Source organism: Oncorhynchus masou, chromosome 29 (assembly GCF_036934945.1).
Source record: "Oncorhynchus masou masou isolate Uvic2021 chromosome 29, UVic_Omas_1.1, whole genome shotgun sequence".
Classification (NCBI taxonomy): domain Eukaryota; kingdom Metazoa; phylum Chordata; class Actinopteri; order Salmoniformes; family Salmonidae; genus Oncorhynchus; species Oncorhynchus masou.
The window spans coordinates 21,405,064-21,430,344 of record NC_088240.1 but is presented as its reverse complement, the minus strand read 5'-3'; the positions used below and the strand labels follow the sequence as shown (position 1 = coordinate 21,430,344).

General features: G+C 46.9%; 1 protein-coding gene across 1 annotated transcript in view; it reads right to left on the bottom strand.

Annotated features, from left to right (window-relative positions):
• Positions 1-514: 514 nt before the first annotated feature.
• The window catches only part of xpo4 (exportin 4), a 43,853-nt gene continuing 19,086 nt past the window's right edge, over positions 515-25,281 (bottom strand). Inside the window, 18 exon segments of the mRNA XM_064944255.1 lie at positions 515-3,205; positions 3,311-3,403; positions 3,517-3,765; positions 3,888-4,009; positions 4,124-4,304; positions 4,704-4,997; positions 5,626-5,800; positions 6,206-6,375; positions 6,882-7,041; positions 11,332-11,509; positions 12,151-12,296; positions 12,378-12,520; positions 13,296-13,472; positions 13,596-13,770; positions 14,540-14,697; positions 17,789-17,902; positions 20,979-21,131; positions 21,280-21,396. Coding sequence (XP_064800327.1) covers positions 3,008-3,205; positions 3,311-3,403; positions 3,517-3,765; positions 3,888-4,009; positions 4,124-4,304; positions 4,704-4,997; positions 5,626-5,800; positions 6,206-6,375; positions 6,882-7,041; positions 11,332-11,509; positions 12,151-12,296; positions 12,378-12,520; positions 13,296-13,472; positions 13,596-13,770; positions 14,540-14,697; positions 17,789-17,902; positions 20,979-21,131; positions 21,280-21,396 — 3,003 coding nt within the window. The 3' untranslated portion in view covers positions 515-3,007.

Here is a 25,281-nt window from a genome sequence, read left to right as displayed (position 1 = left end):
CAGCTCAACAAACTCCACATCTAGAACGAATCGTTTGGTGGGCTGTAGTTCACGAACGACTGCTCATCACCCTCATGGGAGTCTAGCAATGTATTCCGTTAAGAGTCGTTCACAATCTAGTCTGGTTGCGGCCACTAGACCTCGTTTGAAATGTATCAAATAATACGTGTATGCCTAGCAATCAACAAATGTAACGTTACATAGTTTAAAGCACACGTTTACACGTCTGTAAAAAATGAAAGCTCCCATAGAATCATGGCTCTTTCGAGTTCAGTTCATCGTTCGCCGATTAACGAAATGAAAGATTCATTAAAAAAAGCCTCACTTCCCATCATCCACTGTGCATGAATGACACAGTCAAAATGATGTTTAATTAAATACATTAAAATAATTTCTACATTTTTATTTGGGATTTTGTTTTCAACAACCACGATCAAAACGGGATATGGAACTTTTTCCATTTTCTGTATAACAGGAAATTGAGATGGACAAAAATGAAAACGATGTAAACAGAAAAGGAAAAACTAAGTATTTTACATAATACGTTTATGTACACTTTTACATTTTAATACAATTCATTCAGGCATTCCAAATAACCAGGGTTGTGCTCTAAACAGAGGAAGGGCAGTGAGTCAGTCTCAAATGCATGGTTAAAACAAGTGGTTACAGTGTATTCGGAAAGTATTCGGACCCCTTGACTTTTTCCACATTTTGTTAAATTACAGCCTTATTCTAAAATGGATTAAATTGTCCCCCCCATAAATTGACACACAATACCCCATAATGACAAAGCAAAAACTGGTTAATAGATTTTTTTTTCTCATTTACAAAAAAAAAAAAGTTTATCACATTTACATTAGTTTCAGACCCTTTAATCGATTACAGCTTCGTCTTCTTGGGTATGACGCTACAAGCTTGGCACACCTGCATTTGGGGAGTATCTCCCATTCTTCTCTGCAGATCTTCTCAAGTTCTGTCAGGTTGGATGGGGAGCATTGCTGCACAGCTATTTTCAGGTCTCTGAAGAGATGTTTGATCGGGTTCAAGTCCAAGCTCTGGCTGGGCCACTCAATGACATTCAGAGTCTTGTCCCGAAGACACTCCGGGGTTGTCTTGGCTGTGTGCTTAGGGTCGACCAACGCCCCAGTCTGAGGTCCTGAGCACTCTGGAGAAGGTTTTCACCAAGGATCCCTCAATTTTTTCTGTTCATCTTTGCCTCGATCATGACCAGTCTCCGCCGCTGAAAAACATCCCCACAGCATGATGCTGCCACCACTATGCTTCACCGTAGGGATGGTGCCAGGTTTCCACCAGATGTACGCTTGGCATTCAGGCCAAATAGTTCAATCTTGGTTTCATCAGAACAGAGAATCTGGTTTCTCATGGTCAGTCTTTAGGTGCCTTTTGGCAAACTCCAAGTGGAAGGTTCTCCCATCTCCACAGAGGAACTCTAGAGCTCTGTCAGTGACCATTGGGTTCTTGTTCACCTCCCTGACCAATGCCCTTCATCCCCGATTGCTCAGTTTGGCCGGGCGGCCTGCTCTGACATGCACTGTCAACTGTGGGACCTTATACAGACAGGTGTGTTTCCTTTCCAAATCATGTCCAATCGATTGAATTCACCACAGGTGGACTCTAATCAAGTTGTAAACATCAAGGATGATCAATGGAAACAGGATGCACCTGAGCTCCATTTCGAGTCTCATAGCAAAGCGTCTGAATACCTATGTAAATAAGGTATTTCTGTTTACAGATTTTAATAAATTAGCTTTTTTAATAATAAACTTTTTTTTTGTTTTTACTGTTTTCGCTTTGTCATTATGAGGTATTGTTTTATTTTATCCATTTTAAAATAAGGCTGTAACATAACAAAACATGGAAAAAGTCAAGGGGTCTGAAAACTTTCTGAAGGCACCGTATGTTCCTTTTTTGGTTCATTATTGCTTCAGTTATAGGGACTTGAACTTCCATCCAGTGTGTTTTGAAGTGGAAAGAGTGGCTGTGGCATAGAAAAATATAACTAGATGCTAAACTTCAGGGGCCCAAACTTCCTAAGGGCCTAAGGCTTCCAATAATTGTCTGTGTCTTGGCTGTGGGCAGTCAGGACTGAAATGGTTCTAGGGAGACAGAGGGTGGCAGAAAATAGAACTACAATCCAGAATGATAAAGAAATCTAATAAAACGTTTTCAAATTCGCCCTCTTTCTTAAAGTGAACTCATCATAACCATACAAATTCAGCTTCTCTGCCATCTATCTTATAAAACTTTTCAGTCATTGTTTTAAACATATATTTTTTCCACTTTTTTTGAAAACATATATACACCCTTGATGAACATGAAGTGATTTTTTTTTGTCATTGGCCCTCCCATTTAACAGATTCAGCAGCCCGAAGGCGGGATCGAGCCTCTCGTTGTCATGGAGATCTGCGTGTGTGTGCTTCCACCGTGTTCTTGGTATGTGACAGGCACAGTCGTTGCTGTACGTAAGACACGTCTCAGCTTGGCCACATGGACACACAGGAGTCGACACACGACACAAACAAGAAAACAAAGGCACTCTAGGGGGGGGGCGAGGGTGTAGAGGCAGGGAGAGAGGGCGAGGCATAGCGTTCTCAGAACAGATTGGCACCTACTCCTGTTGTGTTCATCCCAACCCTCCCACTGGCAAACTCAAAAAAATTATTGGGTGACGGGACGAGTCCATCCCTCTCTGATCCCCCCTCCCCCACTGTATGTGTGTGCTGGGGGCCTCTGATGAAAAAGGAGAGGATGGGGGAGGAGTAGGCGTGGAAACCTGCCCAAACGACACTATAGTCCAGTCCACACCCCTGCTCCCTTCAGTGTCTCAACCTTCCCCCTTTATGTCACAGTCTAACAGTGCAGCTCCTCAGCTCTGTCGGTCTCTGTTTCATGGTTTGGCGTGGTCAAGGTTGATAGGTAGATCGTCTGTGAGTGGGTTGGACATAGAAATAGGTGCTAGGGAGGAGGGGAGTTTGGGGGCTAGTGGTTATTTGACACAGAGCAGCCCACCTACGTTGGACACAAACTCCTCTAGGTTCTTGAGGAAGTCCACCTTCTGCTTGCGGTCCATGCTCGGGGGCGTGCTGCTGGCTGTCAGCTTGTTAAAGGCGTCAGCCAGTCGCTGGTAGATGACGGCGTCTCGCTGGGTGGCGAGCAGAGACTCCACCAGCTCCTTGTACTCCGCCTGGAGAGAGGATAGGGAATTACGTCATCATATGAGGCACAACGTCCACATAGTCTTGATTGGCTAGGGTGATCTAAGATACATGTGCGTGGGAAGTATACTTACCTGATGCAGACACACTAGTGTATAGAGAGCTTCTCCCGCTGCCACTGTGATCTCTGTGTTGTGTTTCTGCAGTACCAGCATGTCAAACACCAACTAGAGAGGGAGAGAGAAAGATTTTCCATTACAAAACATTTCCTCTTTTTGAGCACAATTAAATGAGGCAGACCCTGCAGTTAGGAGAAAATCCCCGGAGGGGGATGCCTCACCTTGAGGAAGTGGCGTGTAGCGATGAAGAGGGGCGTGTCTTTCTCCTGGGTCTTGGCACACTGCTCAGCCAGGGGGGACAGAGCCTCCAGACACAGCTGGCTGACCTCTGAACTCATGGATGTCATGCCCAGCTCTAGGGAGTACATGAGACTCTTGAACAGCTCCTCTGGTAGCTGGGGGATCTTCTCAGGAAAAATCTCACAGATGAACGTGATGAGCTTGTAGTACTGGTTACACAGAGACGGGAACTGGAAGCACACAGCGACAAACCAGTTATACAACCGTTTGTAGTACAGTGACTATGTAGATCACTACTTCAAAACTACTTCAAGGAAGGGAGCATTGTACATGAATTGGCCCTGGGTCTTACCTTGAGCAGGTCCTGAGACATGAGAGGCAGAATGATGTTGACCCCAAACAGAACTACGTCTGCAGCCGACACCGACCGACCTGCCGCTCCCGAACCCTGCTCCTGCCCCCGGAACACCTCATCTATTCCAACATCAACACGCAAACACAAGAGAGGACTTGGTAAGTATCGACAATTAACCAGGAACCTAAAATATCATACATAAACGTTGACTGATTTTGGAGATGAAGACACACCTGTGTCTGAGAAGTCAATGAACTCCTTAGAGAGCAGGTTGGTGAGCAGCTCCATGATGAGCAGCAGGTCCTGGTACTGGTCCTCCTCAGCAGCCACATCAGCCCTCTTCCTGCCCAGGTTGTTCTTAGAGTAGACCTGCAGCAGAGTCAGGCACACCTCGTACAGCTTCATAGACTTCGACTGGGGGGGCGGAGAGGGAAAAGAGGTAGCTGTTGACTCGTCTTCCCAGTGAAATCTCCCAAACACACAGCTACCAGACTTATTTACAATGGCTAATACTGCACAATTTAAACACTTGCCCCCCAATTCCCCCTTTCTCTTATTCACGTGTAAATATTGGACTATAAACTGTGCCTTCCTATATTATACTTATGATAAAATGTTTATTCTATTCTACTGAGCTACTTACTTTATTCATATTCTTATCTTTTATTATGCCTTATTGTCTAGAATACACCATGTGTATCCTGTACATACGACTAATAAAACTTGAAACCTATCCGATTAAATTGCTTTACGCAAAATACAAGTAGAGTGATTTGTAATAAAGTGTGTGATTATTATTAAAGTGATCCTCACCTCTCCCAGGTAGCAAATCTGTTTGTGGGCGACCTCCACGAACACCTCGATGATGAGATTGACCGTCTCTGGTGTGTTGCGGTACACCTCCATCAGGCCGATGCAGCTGGACAGGAAGTCCATGAGGAAGCTGAAGAGAGACGCCACGTTGTCGATCTGCGTTGCCTCGGCGATGCCACACAGGGCCTCCAGGGTGGCAACGATCTCCCGCTTCACACTCTCCTCCTGACAGATCTGAGGAAAGTTCTCCTGGTTGATCAGGTTGAGGAAGCGCTGCTGGAGGGGGTGCAGCACCTGGAGGGAGAGGATCAGAGAGGTGATCAATCAATCACATCCAATCAATCAACAACATTTGTCACAAAGTGCTTCACAGTAACGTGGCTCCAACCCCCAAAGGAGATAAGGGATGGAGAGAAAGATCGGGCTATTTTCATTCCCAACTCTTCTCTAATGGTCTACTGTACTGTACCCACTCTACAGTCAGAGCAGCTGGAAGTCAAGACAGCTGCTATCTCATTCTTAAATCTCTCCCAATGGCTTTGGAGTCATCTTGTATTACTATACAAAGGCCTTCAAGATCATTATGAGGGTCATTATCACACAATAGACTCGGGAAATCTAATGGTTTTGGTTAAATCATTTGGCTTCACCTTTTGTTACTACTGAAGTCTATGTGGAGAGTGGTTAAACAGAATCACCACAGTAGGGAAGTTACAGGGAAAAAAATATTGTGATCTCAATGTGCTACCAGCTGAAGTCCATTTGGAAAGAGAGCCTATATAAAGGAAATCTGAAGGGAGATGACACTTGAGAGCTGTCAGGTATTGTCCTTTGAGGGACGTGTGTGAGTTAGTTCCATTCAGTGATTCAGAGTGGGGGATTCCGTGTGTGTGTTGTCTCTGGCTTCTATAGGGTTCCCCACCTCTGTCCAGTACTGCTGTTTGGTGTCTGAGTCCATGTGTGCAAAGCCCCCCAGAACCAGGGCCTTCATCAGGGACCTCTGTACTGAGCTGGACAGCAGGTCTAGGGGAGGGCTACGGCTGGCAAACTGCTTTGCCAAGTTCCACCAGTTCTCACACTGTACCACAATGTTGGCCCTGAGAAAGGAGGGATGGAGAAAGGTTTGTTGGCATTTGATATCATTGGCGAGATAATAAAAAACTATCATTCTACCACAAGGGGGCGTTGTTTCAAGCACCAACGCTTAGGCTCATATCCTATCTATATTTTTGTGTGTGCATACTTCAAGTCAGTCAGTCAGCCAGTGTCTCACCTCTCCCTCTTCTCCACCTGACCAGTCGGTCAGCCAGTCAGTCAGTCAGTCAGTCAGTCAGTCAGTCAGTGTCTCACCTCTCCCTCTTCTCCACCATACAGACTAACTAGTAGCTCCACCTGACCAGTCGCTCAGCCAGTCAGTCAGTGTCTCACCTCTCCCTCTTCTCCACCAGACAGACTAGTAGCTCCACCTGACCAGTCGCTCAGCCAGTCAGTCAGTGTCTCACCTCTCCCTCTTCTCCACCAGACAGACCAGTAGCTCCACCGTGTCGTTGGCCAGTTCAGGTTCAGAGCTCCACACAGACAGGTTGTTGATCACCTTCTCCAGCAGGTATCCCACGATCCACTGGGCCCCCTCCGTGTCCGCCCCGAATGCCATGCTCAGGGGGATACTGATCTAAAGGAGGGATGAAAATAGTGAGAAAGTGGTGTGAAATGGTGGAGGGATAGATGAAAATCACTGCAACACTTTAAAAGATCAGATGTCATAAATCGCCATTGTCTAGTCCAGTGATATACTGCACTCCTCCTCACAATGCCATAATCCACAGGGAACCAGCTTCTACAACACACTTCCAGAGTACACTGTTGTCAAGGTGACAGAGCACGGGTGGTGTAAACATGAAAGTGTTGGAAGACCATCCCTAGCATTTTCACCACCTCAAGTGTCCAGTAGCCACCTCTTCGTCACCTCAAGTGTACAGTAGCCGCCACCTCAAGTGTACAGTAGGTTTCAGTGACTATCACAAAGACTATTTATGAAGTCATCTGTCAAATCCATGCCCGAGACATTACCATGCCAGTGTTCTGTGGGCCTTAGGAACTTAGAGAGGGTTGTAAGTGAGAGGTTTTGTATTATGGACGGCCATTTTAAGACAAATCAGACAGTGGTGTTAGTTGTACCTGTTCGTAGAGTTTCTCGTCCACCAGTAAGTAAGTCTTGGCCCAGCGTTTGAGGAACCACACAATGTCCTTCCCCATCTGAGGGCTGAGCAGTTCTGTCAGACTGGCCCTCGTAGCCCTGGACTCTACCTCTGATGTCCTCAACACCGCTGACAATAACCTGACAGAGAGAGAGAGGAGAGGAGAGAGGGCAGGAGGGAGAGCGAGAGGGCAGGAGGGAGAGAGAGAGGGAAGGAGGGAGAGAGAGAGAAAGGGAAGGCGGGAAGGAGGGAGAGGGAGAGAGGGAGAAAGGGAAGGCAGGAGAGGGAGAAAGGGAAGGCGGGATGGAGAGCGAGGGAAGGAGGGAGAGGGAGAAGGAGGGAGAGAGGGAGAAGGAGGGAGAGAGGGAGAAGGAGGGAGAGAGGGAGAAGGAGGGAGAGAGGGAGAAGGAGAGAGAGAGAAAGGGAAGGCGGGAAGGAGGGAGAGGGAGAAAGGGAAGGCGGGAAGGAGGGAGAGAGAGAAAGGCGGGAAGGAGGGAGAGGGAGAGAAAGGGAAGGCGGGAAGGAGGGAGAGGGAGAAAGGGAAGGTGGGAACGAGGGAGAGGGAGAAAGGGAAGGCGGGAGGGAGAGAGAGGGAGAGGGAGGGAAGGCGGGAAGGAGGGAGAGGGAGAAGGAGGGAGAGAGGGAGAAGGAGGGAGAGAGGGAGAAGGAGGGAGAGAGGGAGAAGGAGGGAGAGAGGGAGAAGGAGGGAGAGAGGGAGAAGGAGGGAGAGAGGGAGAAGGAGGGAGAAGGAGGGAGAGGGAAGGAGGGAGAGGGAGAGAGGGAGGGAGAGAGGGAGGGAGAGAGGGAGAAGGGGGGAGAGGGAGAGAGGGAGGGGTGAGTGGGAGGGAGAGAGGGAGAGAGGGAGGGGTGAGTGGGAGGGAGAGAGGGAGGGGTGAGTGGGAGGGAGAGAGGGAGGGAAAGAGAGAGGGTGGGAGGGAGGGAAAGAGAGAGGGTGGGAGGGAAAGAGAGAGAGGGTGGGAGGGAAGGAGGGAGAGAGAAGGAGGGAGAGAGGTTGGGAGGGAAGGAGGTTGGGAGGGAAGGAGGTTGGGAGGGAAGGAGGTTGGGAGGGAAGGAGGTTGGGAGGGAAGGAGGTTGGGAGGGAGGGAGGTTGGGAGGGAAGGAGGGTGGGAGGGAGGTTGGGAGGGAGGGAGGTTGGGAGGGAGGGAAGGAGGGTGGGAGGGAGAGAGGGAGGGTGGGAGGGAAGGAGGGAGAGAGAGGGTGGGAGGGACGGAGGGAGAGAGAGGGTGGGAGGGAAGGAGGGAGGGAAGGAGGGTGGGAGGGAGGGTGGGAGGGATGGAGGGTGGGAGGGATGGAGGGTGGGAGGGAAGGAGGGAGAAGTGAAAGGTAAAACAAAAAAAGAAATGGAAAAAGAGGAAGATGGACAGAGGGAGATAGAGAATAAAAAGAGGAAGAGGAGAGAGCGATAACAAGGGAAGTGATAAGAAGCCATGGCCAGGATGAGGGGAAGAACAAAAGAAAGGTGGGAATTCAGTGTCTGTTTAAATCAGTCACTCAGACAACAAATGACCACGTTGACACACGCACCTCTGCTAAAGGCCAGAGAGACATACGGCTTAGTGCATCTTAGTGTTCTGTATGTGAGAGATGGGCCTCAGTACATGCCCACGCAGCACCACAGTGCACTGTTTCACATTGTTTGCAAAAACAAAAGCCCATTGACATTAACAGCGTCAGGGTCGCACAGTGTTATTAGGAAACCTGATGCTGCCTCTTGTTTTTCCAATCCTCTGTCCATTCTCCTTCACCCCCACAGAGAACAATCCTCTGTCCCCGTGCACCTTCACCCCCACAGAACAATGCCATGCGCCCTCGCAGAACAATCCTCTGTCCCCGTGCCCCCTCGCAGAACAATCCTCTGTCCCCGTGCCCCCTCGCAGAACAATCCTCTGTCCCCGTGCCCCCTCGCAGAACAATCCTCTGTCCCCGTGCCCCCTCGCAGAACAATCCTCTGTCCCCGTGCCCCCTCGCAGAACAATCCTCTGTCCCCGTGCCCCCTCGCAGAACAATCCTCTGTCCCCGTGCCCCCTCGCAGAACAATCCTCTGTCCCCGTGCCCCCTCGCAGAACAATCCTCTGTCCCCGTGCCCCCTCGCAGAACAATCCTCTGTCCCCGTGCCCCCTCGCAGAACAATCCTCTGTCCCCGTGCCCCCTCGCAGAACAATCCTCTGTCCCCGTGCCCCCTCGCAGAACAATCCTCTGTCCCCATGCCCCCTCGCAGAACAATCCTCTGTCCCCATGCCCCCTCGCAGAACAATCCTCTGTCCCTGTGCCCCCTCGCAGAACAATCCTCTGTCCATTCTCCTTCACCCCCACAGAGAACAATCCTCTGTCCCCGTGCACCTTCACCCCCACAGAACAATGCCATGCGCCCTCCCAGAACAATCCTCTGTCCCCGTGCCCCCTCACCCCCACAGAGAATAATCCAGAGGCCCTTTCCACAACACCAACCACCTCCAAAATTCCCTATATGATTGCATGTACTCCCCAACCCCACACACATATGACCCCAGCCCCCTCCTAGTCTTAGCAGCACCTGGCCCTGCCCTAATTGAATAACATGTTAGGGAGTGGTGGTCTGGTACGGGGCTGGGAGGGCTGGCGCCGGGGTCTGCTCTAAGGCTGGCTAGGTCGCTACGCCATCATGTCTCCCACGGCCTCTGTGTGTGTGTGTGTGTGTGTGTGTGTGTGTGTGTCCCACGGCCTGTGTGTGTGTTAGCAGCTGGCATGGCTGGGTCTGTGCCAGGGCATTCCCCCTCTGCGGCACTGGCACCACACCCCCAGGGAGCCACACCCGCATCGCTGGGGACCAGAGTGATCAAACACACACACACGGGTGGATCTTTGGCCTCGCACTGTACGTAATATTTCCCCTAACATTGTACTGTAATGTAGGGGCGAGGACCCCCTACATAGATCTAAAAAAAAAGTTTGGCTTCGATTGGTTTCTATGGACAGTTTCCATGCCAGATGGCCTGTGTAGTGTTATGTGGGCCGTTGTGCCCTGCCTGGAAAATAATCTAAGGGAAAGGCTGCCGCCATGCCATGCCATGCCACGGGGCAGAGGGTTTTATGAGACACACTCCAGACAGACAGAGCACTGGTGTGAACGTGACAGAGCTCTACAACCAGGGCTTAGTGAACAAGTCCACAGCTTAAAGCTCAGCTGCTGTAGACAGTGTGGAGAGACTGTCCAAGCTGTCCATTAGATCAGAGACAGACAGTGAGGGTAGACTGTCCATTAGATCAGAGACAGACAGTGAGGGTAGACTGTCCATTAGATCAGAGACAGACAGTGAGGGTAGACTGTCCATTAGATGAGAGACAGACAGTGAGGGTAGACTGTCCATTAGATCAGAGACAGACAGTGAGGGTAGACTGTCCATTAGATCAGAGACAGACAGTGAGGGTAGACTGTCCATTAGATCAGAGACTGAGACAGTGCATTTCAGATAGTGCTAAGAGATTGATCGAAAAGTCTGTTATTTTTTGGTTTTGAAACAACTAATTGACCGACGTTGGTTCAATTGTTTTAGTTTTTCCCTTCTTCTGTGGGCTCAATGCGCACAATGTGCAGCTTCTCTAGATATAGCACAGTTCGGGCTTGATCCGATTTATGTCGTAGGGAGTTGTAGTTTCCAACAGGCCAATAGTCTACATAGTTTAGCGCAGAAAACGTGGTGATTAACTACAATGATCATAATCCATTGCGCGCCTGCTTGTCCGGTCTGTGTTTCTTTTACGCCTGCTACGTAAGAGAGAAGAATGCGTGATCGAGAGGGCAGTTGCATCGCAAGCTATCTCTACCTGAAAATACATGATCTAAGTGATTGATAGTTGGAATTCAGCAGTCATAAAAATATGCTGTATTTATGTTGAAGAACTACTAAAATAGTGATTATGTCAGACAGCATATGCAGCAGCTCTATAGACATGACTTGGAATTAAATAATAAAGTCATCAAATAAAACAAATGTACTATACAACAACTGAAATATTTTATTAAAGTAATGTAAAAAAGTATGTGTTTAATACGGGATAATCAGACTACCATCATGGGACTTTTATTCATTGTTTTATTCTGCGTTTTTACAGAATTCATCCCACAATGCATAGCGAAGGCATTTCCTTTTTTAAATAAAACCGAAACCATGATTATTTTTAATAATCGAACCGACCTCAAAAATAACTAATCGCGCAGCACTAATTTCAGACCCATTTGTTGATGGATTTATAGCAGCGAAGGACAACTCTGGTCCACTGACAGAAGCCATAGTATCGGTTGGTTTTAGTTATTTCTTTCAAACCATGTGTGGGAATCCAGGTGTTTGCAATTAAGTGCCAAACAGCAAATCAGCAGACATTCAGCCTGTACTGTACAGACTTTTGACCAATCATAGTCCCTCCCTTACCTGATGACAGAGTCTGTCCTGTTGCACCCTGGGATAGAGGAGGCCTTCTCCCCGGGGGAGCCCAGTATCTGCAGGGTGGTGTTGATGTCCACCTCAGTAGAGTGGTTGATAGAATACTCCATCACCTCCGCTGGGATCAGAGGAGTCTCACCCTGAGGGTCATCTGTCAGGACGTAGCCTGGAACCACCCCACACACATTCAATATTTAGCATTCACAACTACACTCTGACAACTAGGACTGAGACTAGCCTGAAACAATCCATTAAGGAGGTACTTTTGGAAGACAACATTTTCCATCACATCAAGACTCCTACAGTGGAGCTTTCCACTGATACATTACAGCCAATGTCATTCTTCACCAGTGTTACGCAAAGCACTGCTAGGATCCCATAGAAAAACTCAAAGCACACGGAGAGAACCAACTAAGGGTGTATGACTCCAAATGAAGATAGGCACCAAAGGGGAATTCTGTGGCCACTGAGAATGCTAAAATGTACTAAACAGCAGCAGTTGTACAACTGGTGGCCTGGCCCTTCCCGAAACAACATTCCTGCCATGCACCAATACACCAGCGCAGCCTGCCTCCCAGCCTAAATTTAGTCCCTAAAAACAACTAAGGAGATCTAAGGACAAAGTCTACGCCCCCCAGAGTGCAGTTAGAGGTTTCATTTTATGCTAACAGAACATAATTGACTGAATGCTAAAATAATTGTTACATAATAAAACCATACCTAAAACAACAAGGGACCACTGCTGGAATTGAGCCGTGTATCCAACATGGGGCGATTGCCAATCATCCCTTATAGTTATCCACTGACCTGAGACCAGTATGAGCCAGTGGATGTCTTCGTAGAGGTCATCCAGGACCTTGCGGTCCACTGATCCGGGGTTAGAGGAGTTCATGAGGTGCTGCTGGGTCCTCTGGAGCTGGCCGTGGAGCCGCGTCACCCGCTCCTCCAACAGACTGACCACACACACGTCAGAATCATGAAAGTCACTTACAGAGCTAGGGGATCATCTAAAAGCAAGAGGTGTGCGTATGTACCTGGTCAGAAGGGGGATACAGTGGTTGGCTGCGATGCGTCCTAACATGCCAATGCTGGCCAGCTGGTCTGAGAACAGCTCTCTGTCGTCCTCCTGTAACTCGTTAATCTCATCCTCCTCATGAGATGCCACACCGTTTGCTGTCTGGAGAGGACAGGAGAAAAAGAAAAACAGAAGAAGAGAGCGTGAAGGAATATGCGACAAAGGAGTGAGAGAACGTCTTATTATTATTGGACCAGACCTATTATTTGACCATGCTGGTCATTTATGAACATTTGAACATCTTGGCCATGTTCTGTTATAATCTCCACCCGGCACAGATAGAAGAGGACTGGCCACCCCACATAGCCTGGTTCCTCTCTAAGTTTCTTCCTAGGTTTTGGCCTTTCTAGGGAGTTTTTCCTAGCCACCGTGCTTCTACACCTGCATTGCTTGCTGTTTGGGGTTTTAGGCTGGGTTTCTGTACAGCACTTTGAGTTATCAGCTGATGTACAAAGGGCTATATAAATAAATTTGATTTGAGAACGTGGATCATAGTGGATCGACTGTTTACAAGCATTAACATATCAATTAACCATAACAATTGACTGACTGATTATATATGAGTCTAGGTCAAATCAAATTTTATTTGTCACATACACATGGTTAGCAGATGTTAATGCGAGTGTAGCGAAATGTTTGTGCTTCTAGTTCAGTAATGCAGTAATGCAGTAATATCTAACAAGTAATCGAACAATTTCACAACAACTACCTTATACACACACAAGTGTAAAGGAATGAATAAGAATATTTACATATAAATATATGGATGAGTGATGGCCGTGGAGCATAGTCAAGATGCAGTAGATGGTATAGAGTACAGTATATACATATGAGATGAGTAATATAGGGTAGGTTGACAGGTGTGTGTGTCTCTCACCAGATTGCGGGTGCCGTCGGGGGCGGCCAGGTGACACTGGATGTAGGAGTTGAAGACCTGAACGGCGGGCTGGACGAAGCAGCCGCGGGGGAAATGTTCATCACCCTGAACCAGGGTCAGCCATGACTCTAACAGCTTGTCATACGCCTCCATGTATACCATGTCATCCTTATCCAGCTAAGCAGGGGGAGAGACACAGACTCATTGAATAGGCCTTTTCAATGCAACAACAATACGTGAAACATTTTCTCCATGGATCAACTATGTTCCTTGCAGTAATGTTTGAGGTGTAATGCTGACCACTTCCTCCAGGGCGGCGCTGCGTCCGAAGGAGCAGGTGAGGAGGGTGAGACAGTTGATGAAGGAGGTGAAGAGCTCGCTGGGCAGGGCGGTCAGGATGACACGGGGGAACGTGCTGATCAGGTTGGAGATGATGTTAGAGATACCTACTGCCTCAGAGTCCTCGATCTCTATCCTGGGACACAAACAAAACACAACCTTAGAGGAATGTTGGCCAATTTGATTCTAAATGAGACATAGTATTACACGAATGTTTTTGAACCAGGTATGGTACTAAACCAGACACTGTGCTCTGCTGCCCAGTGTGTGAGCACTGAGCAGTACCTGTTGCCTTGGGGTTAGGGCCATGTTTCCACAGCCCCAGTTAGAGCACTGTCTGGAGGCCTGCCTGCTGTAGCTAGCCTATTGCCTAGCATCGTGCGGCTCGCTAACCCCCATCAGATGGATTTAAATTGCAAGCAGAGCTGTTCAATCACTGCAGATTGGCCATCCTGCCCACATGGTTTTCCGATGATGCAACTGGAAAAAAGCTCCAGGAATAGGTGATTACGGAGAAAGGAGAGGGGGAGAGAGAGACCCTTACTCACTCCCCCTAGCAAGTCACGAGTTCCGAGCACACAAGTGTGTATGTGTGTTTTATTTATACATTAGAGCAGAGTCCTCTTGATTCAGATAAGAACTACTTTAACGGACAGACGAGTCGATTACACACAAAATCACATTACTCATTACTCTACCAGCCTCCAGTCCAAATAATCACTTACAATCACACACAGCCCATAATGATCAACTTGCAGTACAGATTAATCTACATGTCTTAAAACAACTGCCCAAGTTCAAAACGATTTTAGAGCTTCTTGAACACACAGAGGGCAGCAGTGTTTCTAGCCCTGGATTGGGTCTATTGAAACCAACCAGTTAGTCTAAGGTCCTGACAGACTCACCCATTGATCATGCTGAGAAGCCCCTCCACCAGGTGGGCCAGGTAGGAGACCTGAGCGGTCTCATCAGGGAAGATGGGGCCATGCATGGAGGCCAGCTGGGCCAGGCACTGCAGGGAGTCCTGGGCCATGTCCGAGTCCTCACGGATCTTTCTGTGCACCTGAGGAGACAAGTAGAGAGGGGAGAAGGTTGTGTTAAATAGTCGTTTTTAAGCAAGTGATGACAATAATGATGGTGGTTGTGAGACCATGATGGTAAAATGAGCAGAAACTGGGTTGAAATATTGAAATAATGTATTGTGCATCCCCGACAAAGCAACACACAAACCTGACCAGTGCCAATCATGCCCCATAACACCTGGCCTGAACACAAAGGACAGTCACAGCTCTTGGTTTCAGTTCACGTTAACCCTGACACTTTTCCCAGCTACTTGGGAGTCAAATCACACGGGGTCTGAGGACTGCCACTGATGACCAGAACAATAGACAGAATTTTAAGACTAATTGAAGTGACAGACTCACCTTCTTTTGAAGCGACAAGAACAGAGAATCAATGCTCAAAGCGCTGGTCCCCGAACCCAGACACAGTAACCCTGGATGTCACCACAAACAATCCCAATCGATAACAGAGCCCGTCTGAATCTCTCTGAGGCAGTCTCAACCAAACCCAGAGTGGATCTTCTCAGAGTCGACTTGTTATTCTCTGTCACAGAGGTTGCATGGTGAATTGGCTGCGTAGACACCGAGCGGTGAGCAGGCTTCAGCTCTACTGTGGAGCAACATGTGTTTTCACTGACAAGCAGCGCAATGTGGACGCTTGGCTCTGAACGCTCAGAACTGGCTATTCTCTCAGTCTGCTTTTTCTTGGTTTCTTTTACTGTTATTGTCCCTGCTAGCCCCACAAGTCCAACGCAACCGTTTGAATGCCACCCAACAGCTCCAGAACTCTCCCCACCACTCTCCCTTCTTCCTCTGAGAGACCCTCTCTCAACCTCCCTTTTGTTCTCGCTCTCCCTCTCTTCTCCAGCTGTAGTGGCTGGTTGTCAGCCACGGTGATCCGAGGGCTCTGATGCTAACGAAGCGCAGCCGAAACACCTCACTGCTGCTGGGTAGTGCTGCTGCTTCCCTCTCCAGAGTGTGAAGTCATTCTCTGGAGGAGAGAAGTGAAGGGGAGGAGAGAGTGAGGGAGGAGAATGAGAGAAAGCGAGTGCAAGGCCAAAGATTGTGTGCCGCACGCGCTCTAAAAACAGCTGCACCAACGAACATCCGCACAACGCTAGCTATGCCAATCGCCTTGAGTCCGACTATAGTTAGAGACAGGCAGGGGGTAGAGGGTAAATCAAAACAAGACTGGGCACTTCTCTGCGCAGAGAGAATGAGGGAGAGAGAATGAGTCTCCTATTTATAGCAGGAGACAAAGCCTGGTGTCTGTTTCCTCAGGGGATTGGAGGCCTTTCTGTTTTTTTTTCCATCAACTGAGCGCTTCCGTCGGATTGTCTCTCTCCTTCTCGCTCTCTCGTTCATTCAGATCCAGTTACTGCCGCCCAGGGTGGAATCAGCCATCGTCAAAACATCATAGGTCCAGCGCTTCAGACGCAGCCTTGATTGTGTTTACTGGGCAAACAGAGCTCTAGTGTACTAGACGCTGAGACATTCTGACTTAAAGCAGACGCAACCCTGGGCAAGAGAAGCAGTGCACACAGACACACTAACAGAATCACAAATTAAAGCCACCCTCTCATCAGTCCAAACCCAATACAAGCCAAAACCAAAGCAAACCACAAACAAAAACAGCAGAAGGCAGAATTACAGCTGGTAGGGAAAATGTTATCTTATCACTCATTTCACTAGGTGTCAAAAGAACAGAGTGGCATATTTCCCTGATCTTCTGCCCCTAGCCAAGTTATCCTCCCTGGCCTAGACCACTGTCTCAGAGTGTAACTGAGAACGTTCTCACAGTCTACCTCCAACATTGATTTCTTTCAGATCTGTTTCTGTTTCCTTCAGTCACTTAACTGGAAGCTTCAACTTCATAATGTAAAGGAGCGGATGTATGTACTTGGAGGGAGACTTCTGACCTTCAACATTCCTTAGACCACTTAGCCTCCAGAGTGAAGTTGTTTAGGAAGACTGACACCCACAAAGGAGGGAGATGGACCCCCTTAGGGTCCTTAAGAGGGTGTGTGTGTGTGTGTGTGTGTGTGTGTGTGGGGGGGAGGGGTACTGTTAACGGGGCCCCCTAATCCCAGGGTTAGGGTGTAATCCTGCCATCGCTCTCTTTGAACTCTGACCCTGGCAGCGCGTGCCTGGACGTCCCCCTCCCTGGGCCGTCACCCTCACAGCTGAGGATTGAGAAGCAGCAGCTGAGCACCCCAAAACAGTTGCACACACACACACACACACACACAGACAGACAAAACAAACTGTTGCACACACAGACACACACAGACAGACAAAACAAACTGTTGCACACACAGACACACACACAGACGGACGGACAAAACAAACTGTTGCACACACAGACACACACACACTCTTACATTAACAAACATCTCACTCACCATAAATACCACATTGCTGAGGTAAGAAACACCACAACTCTTGTTAGGCTGCTCAGTGGTCAGACACAATACAAGAGAGATTTTCTGGTCCCAAACCACTCAATGCAAGGAGAGGGGTTTACACACATCCAAAATGAAAAATTCTACAATACAAAATATATATTAAGGTTCTAAATATCTATGGGCTTCTCAACCTTACTCATCCAAAATGATATCTCATGCCAGTTGTAGAAACTGAGCGATGCAGAATAGAGAGAAGTCTCCAGTGATGTGATGTGGCCTGGAGGAGAAGGGAGCAGTATATGGCAGGAGACTGGGACTTGAAAACACACAGGTGAGAGTAGAGTGGAGCAGTATTCGGCAGAGGCACACAGAGAGCCTGGATGTTGAGGGAGAGCTTACAGATTTCTTCCACACTTAATCTCGCTCACAACACTAAGCCAGAACGGCAGCTTCACACACACACACACACACACGTTTCACATGCGTTTCAAATACTACATTGCAATATCATGATTATTTGTAATAAATGCTTCACCATAAAATGTCACGTTTCACATGCCTCATTATAAAATACGGTTCAAACCCTCCCTCTCCGTAGTAAGAACCACAAGAGGAGACAATGGTCAAGGATCAGTCAGCAGGACAGAAGGATGTTCTAGCTACATAGAGAGATGAGAGAAATACTCACGGTGAAGAAGAGGTCCATGACACAGGTGTCGAGCAGGGCTTCTCTCCAGGTCTCTGTGGGCTTCAGCATCACGTTCTGGGTGGACTCAAACATGGCGATGTAGTGGCGCCCCAGTGACCCCCAAGTTAAGGCCAAAATGGGGAATGCTGACTCTCTGGCTCACACACACACACAAAAGCCCCTGTCACTAGAGCCCTGTCTGTCAGTCACAGTGGAATCTGGTCTGTCTCCCTCCCTCTCTCTCTGCCTGCCATGCTCTCCCTCTCTGCGGTCTGAGTGGCGTGGAAACTTGTGGTTACTCACCCACTAGCTCTCTCTCATCAAGTCTGCCACTCTCCTCCCTAACTCTGTTGCCCTCTCTCTCTCACACTCAAGGCTCTCTTTCCTTCACTGTGTCTTTTTCTCTCCCTCGCTCTATGCTGAGGCCCAGTGAAGAAACTCCCACAGGAATGCCAGATCAAAGCCAGTCCCCATCACAAGCCAAGCATTCCACTGGGCCAGACCCACAGCCCCCCCCCCCCCACACACACACACACACACACACACACAGAGACACACACACAGAGACACACACACACAGAGACAGGTGCCAGCTTTGTGCTTGAGTGTGTGTGTCCCTCTCCGCACTCCCTCCAGCAGCCTTGGCTTTATGACCTTCTATAAAAAGCCCTGGTCCACCAGAACTCTGAGTGAACCTGAAGAGAGAGAGGTAGAGTGAGAGAAAGAGTGTGAAAAGCCTCTTGGGAAGTGTTGGAGACGGGGTATTAACTCCAACCCCTGGAGTTCATAGGTGTGAGAGATTTACCTTACTGACAACCATGGGGTATATACTGACAACCATGGGGTATATACTGACAACCATGGGGTATATACTGACAACCATGGGGTATATACTGACAACCATGGGGTATATACTGACAACCATGGGGTATATACTGACAACCATGGGGTATATACTGACAACCATGGGGTATATACTGACAACCATGGGGTATATACTGACAACCATGGGGTATATACTGACAACCATGGGATTTTGGGGTATATACTGAAGCAGATTTTAGTCTGGGTACCAGTATGTTTAGCTATCATGCAACTTCTTACCACTCCATGTCACGCTAAACAGCCTGGCCATCAATCTTCAAATATGAACATTCATTAATCAGCTTGAGTAGAAGAGGTTTTTGATCCAGATTCAATAACCCTTCAAGCTATAATCAAATCAAAAGGTTATGCAAATTGACTTTCAACCTTCGTCTCTCCCAAGCCCGTACGGGAATTGTAGCGATGAGACAAGATAGTAGCTACTAAAACTATTGGATACCACGAAACTGGGGAGGAAAAGGGGTAAAAAAATAAAAAAGGTTATGCAAATACTGGAACTCTATCACTTTTTGTCCTCCACAGAACACATTGGTATTCATTTGGTTACTAGCAACAGTTTGTCCAGACGAAACCATTTGTTCAGACGAAACCAATCTGTCAAAAGTTGCTAGCTCATGTCAAATTTCTCAAAACTAAATGCATACCTCAATTCCAACCACAAAACGACTTAGTTGTTTTTAACCTAAAGAAAATACAGCAACTTGAGTCGCTAACAGCTAAATGTTTTTAACTTTGTTATATAATTCTTTACCGAACAAAAATACAAATAAAACATGCAACAATTTCAAAGATTTTGCTGAGAGTTAGTTCATAAGGAAATCAGTACATGTAAAAATTCATAAGGCCCTAATCTATGGATTTCACATGAATGAGCATGGGCGCAGCCAAGAGAAAATCAGAATTAGTTTTTCAGAAATACTCCTCTAAGTCTAAATTTAACTAATCTAGGTATTTTCTGTCCAGATGACTTTTTGGCCATTGTAGATACAGTACATTGGCAGTGGATGTGTTAAGAGTACAAAGCTATGTTAAGGAGTTGGGGGGGTTTAAGTGATACATCCTCCACTAAGTCTCGCTTGCAGCCCTGTCATGTGAAATAACACTGGAGGAATGCCCCACACCCCCTCCCTCGACCCTGCTCTCCATAATTCCCCCCTCTCCTGCCCGAGTTAGGACAGTCGCCCCCAAGACAGCATAACTCACTGTTTTTGGGTGTATGTGTGTCAAGGTCTCCAGTGGTTCAAGGCGAGGGGCAGGCCTGAAGCCTGAGCAAGACCCCAACCTGACCTCAGGGTTAATGTCAGTGTGGAGACGCACTGTCGTACTAATGCACAGGGAGTGCGGCTCTGAGGTGACACACGCCATGGCCCAGAGGGGGAGTGTGGCGCGGACAGATGCCACACATGCCGCGGGTTGGTTTGTGAAGGATCGAGCCAGGCTACGGCTGTCAAGCATGCAATTAAGGAGCAGCCCCTAGACACACACGCACACTCACATTCAAAACACAGAGACATGTCTGATTCACGTGGACAGAAAGCCACACCACTTTGCCTTCCCAGGAGTCTTCATAAATCTGTTCTCTGTTCCAACAATCATTCAGACAGCACCCACACTGACTAACTGCCACTTGAAACACACACGAGGGTGTCTGGTATTCCAGACGGACACTCAACAAGCAGTGGGGTTTAAAGAGGCTGGCGGCCCTTGACCCGCTTGCCTGCCCCCCCTTAAAGAGGCCTGGTTATTGGGCTGCTATCTGGTATGGGCAGACAAAGACACACAAGGCCTCTTTGAAAGTGATACATAACCCTGGTTGGCAGCGACGCCACCTCAGATCCATTTAAATACTGAGAGAGGCGGGAGAGAGAGGGGCTGCCAGTCTGAGTAGGATTAACACGCCAATGACACACATATGCGCCCACATGCACGCACACACACAAGACTTAGAACACACAAACACAAACACAGCCAAATATGAGAGCAACAAATTAAAACAATGGTACGACCATATATCACACCCCAAACCTTTTGCACTGAATCCAAGACCCCCGAATGTTCCTATGACAAAAAAACAAACAAAACCAGCATTTCTGTCCAAACTACTACCCTCCGGTGGGACATTTGGCCCCAAACTTGCAAAGAGACGATTCCGCTCCTAGTGCTGGTTTCGTTCCTTGTTCTCTCTTAACTCATATGGACCCAGAACTTAATTGAGTAGCTGACCAATTATGTAAGACTTCCGTTCTGGGTTAACACAGGTCCTAACCCACCAATGGGAAACACTGCAGACTAGATAAAGGATATGATTGGGCGGCAAGAAGTTCCAGCTGAGGACCTGATTGGCCAGGGCCAGGTATCTCTGGAACACTGAGGACATCTGAGCGTTGAGGTTCTCTCTGCGACTGAACTCCTGCAGCACCTCCATGGTCAACATGAAGATCTGATGAAGGTCATCCTCCTGAACACACACATTAGGACAAAAATACACAAAACTGTCATTGCAAGCAAACAAACACACTCCTACCAAGTCAGAGATAACAGAGTGTTCACTTAGAAAGGAAAAGAGGATAGAGGAGAAGGAGCAGGAGGAAGAGAAGAGGCCTGACCTGAAAAATGCGTTTGCAGCTGCCATGGAACTCCATGTTGAGGCCGATGTTACTGGTCTTACTGGAGCTGGAGAACTCACTGATGAGGGCCGTCAGGATGGAACAGGCCAGCGTCTGCTGCAGGTGCACAAACATACACACACAGGTCACACACACCGTCTGGTCATATTTCACAATGAGGGTAGCTGACAGAATAGCAGCCAGCTTACTACAGAGGCCTGATCTAAAAGAGAGCCAGGCTTTGAACCCCTCCCTGGCCTCCTGAAACCCTACCTGGCCTCCTGAAGACACAGACTGCCATCTAGTGGAGACAGGAGAGCTCTACTACTGGGAGAGTTCATATAAGGTTGGTGAGACCAGAAATCACAAAGGAAAAGTGGGAAACAGCATGGATCTTTAAAGGGCAACCGCACTTCCGGATTTGGCCTCGTTTTTTATGTGGCTGTCTCGTGTGTGCACAGATGGGAAAAGTTTGGCGAAATAATTTGTCAATAAGCTTCTGCAACCGTGGCAAAGTTGATTTTTACTTTGGATAGCATATCTCCGGGGCTGGTTAGGGACTGTCAATAAATAAACATGTAAAATTACACTTTCCTTGTGGCACACCTTTTAGTTCTCATTAAATGCTTTCAATATTTGTATATGAATTTCTTCAATTTATAGTTGGTTTGAGGATTTTAAGTCATTGAAATTTGGAGCTATTAGAATTTTAACATATTGTCATGTACATTATGTAATTTACTGATGGTCCCCAACCTAGCCAGTAGGGATATCCAAAGCCCATCCGAATTGACAATGGGTATTACGATTGGGTTGCACTAGCTGCACTCCAAATTCATGATTACTTAAGTGCTGCCAGCATGTGGACAGAATTGAAACTAACCCAACCTTCATTTACATTTTGATGCAGTCTCACAAAACTTTGTTTTGGACAAGACTGACTTTATGATCAAAATTATCCTATTTACAATTTTACAATTATCCTAAACGTCAATTTTGACAGAATAAATGTTTGACTCATGTTCTCATTTAGAAAATAGTCTATGGATTTTAGGGGCAGTTGCTTTTTAAAGCCAGAAGCACAGTGAAAATCTACTATCACTATTGGATTTGAGGGAATGGACTTGTTCACTACACACACAGGAAGTATTCAGACCCCTTGACTTTTTTTAACATATTGTTACAAGCTTGGCACACCTGTATTTGGGGAGTTTCTCCCATTCTGCTCTGCAGATCCTCAAGTTTTGTCAGGTTGGCTATTTTCAGGTCTCTCCAGAGATGTTCCATCGGGCTCAAGTCCGGTCTCTGGCTGGGCCACTCAAGGTCATTCAGAGACTTCTCCCAAAGCCACTCCTGCATTGTCTTGGCTGTGTGCTTAGGGTCATTGTCCTGTTGGAAGATGAACATTTGCCCCAGTCTGAGGTCCTGAGTGCTCTGAAGCAGGTTTTCATTAAGGATCTCTGCACTTTGCTCCATTCATCTTTCCCTCGATCCTTACTAGTCTCCCAGTCCCTGCCGCTGAAAAACATCCACAAAGCATGATGCTGCCACCAACATGCTTCCCCCGAAGGGATGATGCCAGGTTTCCTCAAGACGTGATGCTTGGCATTCAGGCCAAAGAGTTCAATCTTGGTTTCATCAGACCAAAGAATCTAGCTTCTCATCATCTGAGAGTCCTTTATGTGCCTTTTGGCAAACTCCAAGCAGGCTGTCATGTGCCTTTTACTGAGGAGTGGCTTCTGTCTTGCCACTCTACCATAAAGGCCTGATTGGTGGAATGCTGCAGAGATGATTGTCCATCTGGAATGGTTTTCCCATCTCCACAGAGGAATTCTGGAGCTGTGTCAGAGTGACCATCGGGTTCTTGGTCACCTCTCTGACCAAGACGCTTCTCCCCAGATTGCTCAGTTCGGCCAGCTCTAGGAAAAGTCTTGGGGTCCACTGTGTTCTTGGGGACTTTCAATGCTGTAGACATTTTTTGGTACCCTTCCTCAGATCTGTGCCTCGACACAATCCTGTCCCGGAGCTCTACGGACAATTACTTCGACCTCATGGCTTGGTTTTTGCTCTGACATGCACTGTCAACTGTGGGACCTTATTGAGACAGGTGTGTGCCTTTCTAAATAAGGTCCAATCAATTGAATTTACCACAGGTGTACTCCAATCAAGTTGTAGAAACATCTGAAGGATGCTCGATGGAAACAGGATGCACCGGAGCTCAATTCGAATCTCATAGCAAAAGGGTCTGAATACTTAAGTAAATAAGCTATCAGGTTTTTTTTTTGTACATTTGCAAAAATGTCTAAACCTGTTTTTGCTTTGTCATTATGGGGTATTGTGCATATGGATTCAATTAAACACTTCATAAATTTTAGAATAAGGCTGTAATGAAACAAAATGTGGAAAAGGGGAAGGGGGTCTGAATACTTTCTGAATGCACTGTAGCTATAATTTTGGGGGGCAGGAAATAGACCGAGGTTACAAAACTTTATTTGATATTGGTCACCAATATTTACCTTTCCCAACAGACATAGTCGTGGAGATGGATGGATATACATTCCTAAACACAATGATGTGATTGCACAGACATTAACCCAAAATGCCGTCAGTTTGTCACAGGTCCACAGCATATGTAATAGGGTGCATTACATGCATTCTGTCAGGAATGTAGTAAATACTATGGATTACCTTCAGTTGCAATAATTTATTTCTAAGGTCGTAGGATCAAATATGAAAATGTCCCAAGCTTTTCCCCTGCACTTTCACCTTGCTCAACATATTGTTTGGATTTCAGGGCAGCAGTCTCTGCAGAGCAGGTGTTGATTAAATTATATTCAAGCTTCAAGTGTTCAACTGTTGATGGGTGTCAACATGTCTACGCTGTGTTTTCTAAGGCGTTGATTTTCTGTTCTAGTATTTCACATTTTTTATCTTTATCTTATATGAAGAGTAAGACATAATGCATCCTTTCAAATATGCTTTAAAAGCTTCCCAGACAACAGTTGTGCATACTTTATTATCTTGATTATTACTTTATTATCTACATTTATTATCTATTTTATTTATTTCCAAAACATGTCTCTGTGTATTGAGATATGCGGTAAACTCCTCATCTCAAATCAAATGTCACATGCGCCGAATAAAACAGGTGTAGAATTCACTGAAATGCTTACTTACGAGCCCTTTCGCAATGCAGAGTTACTAAATTAAGAAAAAGATCAACCAAAAAACAATAACGAGACTATTTACAAGGAGTACCGGTACCGAGTCAATGTGCAGGGTGACAATGTAGTTGAGGTACATGTAGGTAGAAGTAAAAGTGACTAGGCAATCAGGATAGAAAATAAACAGCGTAGTAGCAGCGTATGTGAAAAAGAGTGTTATGTGTGTGTGTGTGAGTGAATGTCGTCTGTGCGTTAGAGTGTCAGTGTAGTGTGTGAGTATGTACATTTGAAGTCGTAAGTTTACATACACTTAGATGGGAGTCATTAAACCACTCCACAAATTTCTTGTTAACAAACATATTGATTTGGCAAGTCGGTTAGGACATCTACTTTGTGCATGACACAAGAAATATTTTACAGACAGATTATTTCACTTATAATTCACTGTATCAATTCCAGTGGGTCAGAAGTTTACATACACTAAATTGACTGTGCCTTTAAACAGCTTGGGAAGTTCCAGAAAATGATGTCATTACTTTAGAAGCTTCTGATAGGCTAATTGACATCATTTGAGTCAATTGGAGGTGTACCTGTGGATGTATTTCAAGGCCTACCTTCAAACTCAGTGCCTCTTTGCTTGACATCATGGGAAAATCGAAAAAAATTGTAGACCTCCAGAAGTCTGGTTCATCCTTGGAACAATTTCCAAACGCATGAAGGTACCACCTTCATCTGTACAAACAATAGTACGCAAATATAAACATCATGGGACCACGCAGCCGTCATACCGCTCAGGAATGAGACGCGTTCTTTGGTGTGAAAAGTGCAAATCAATCCC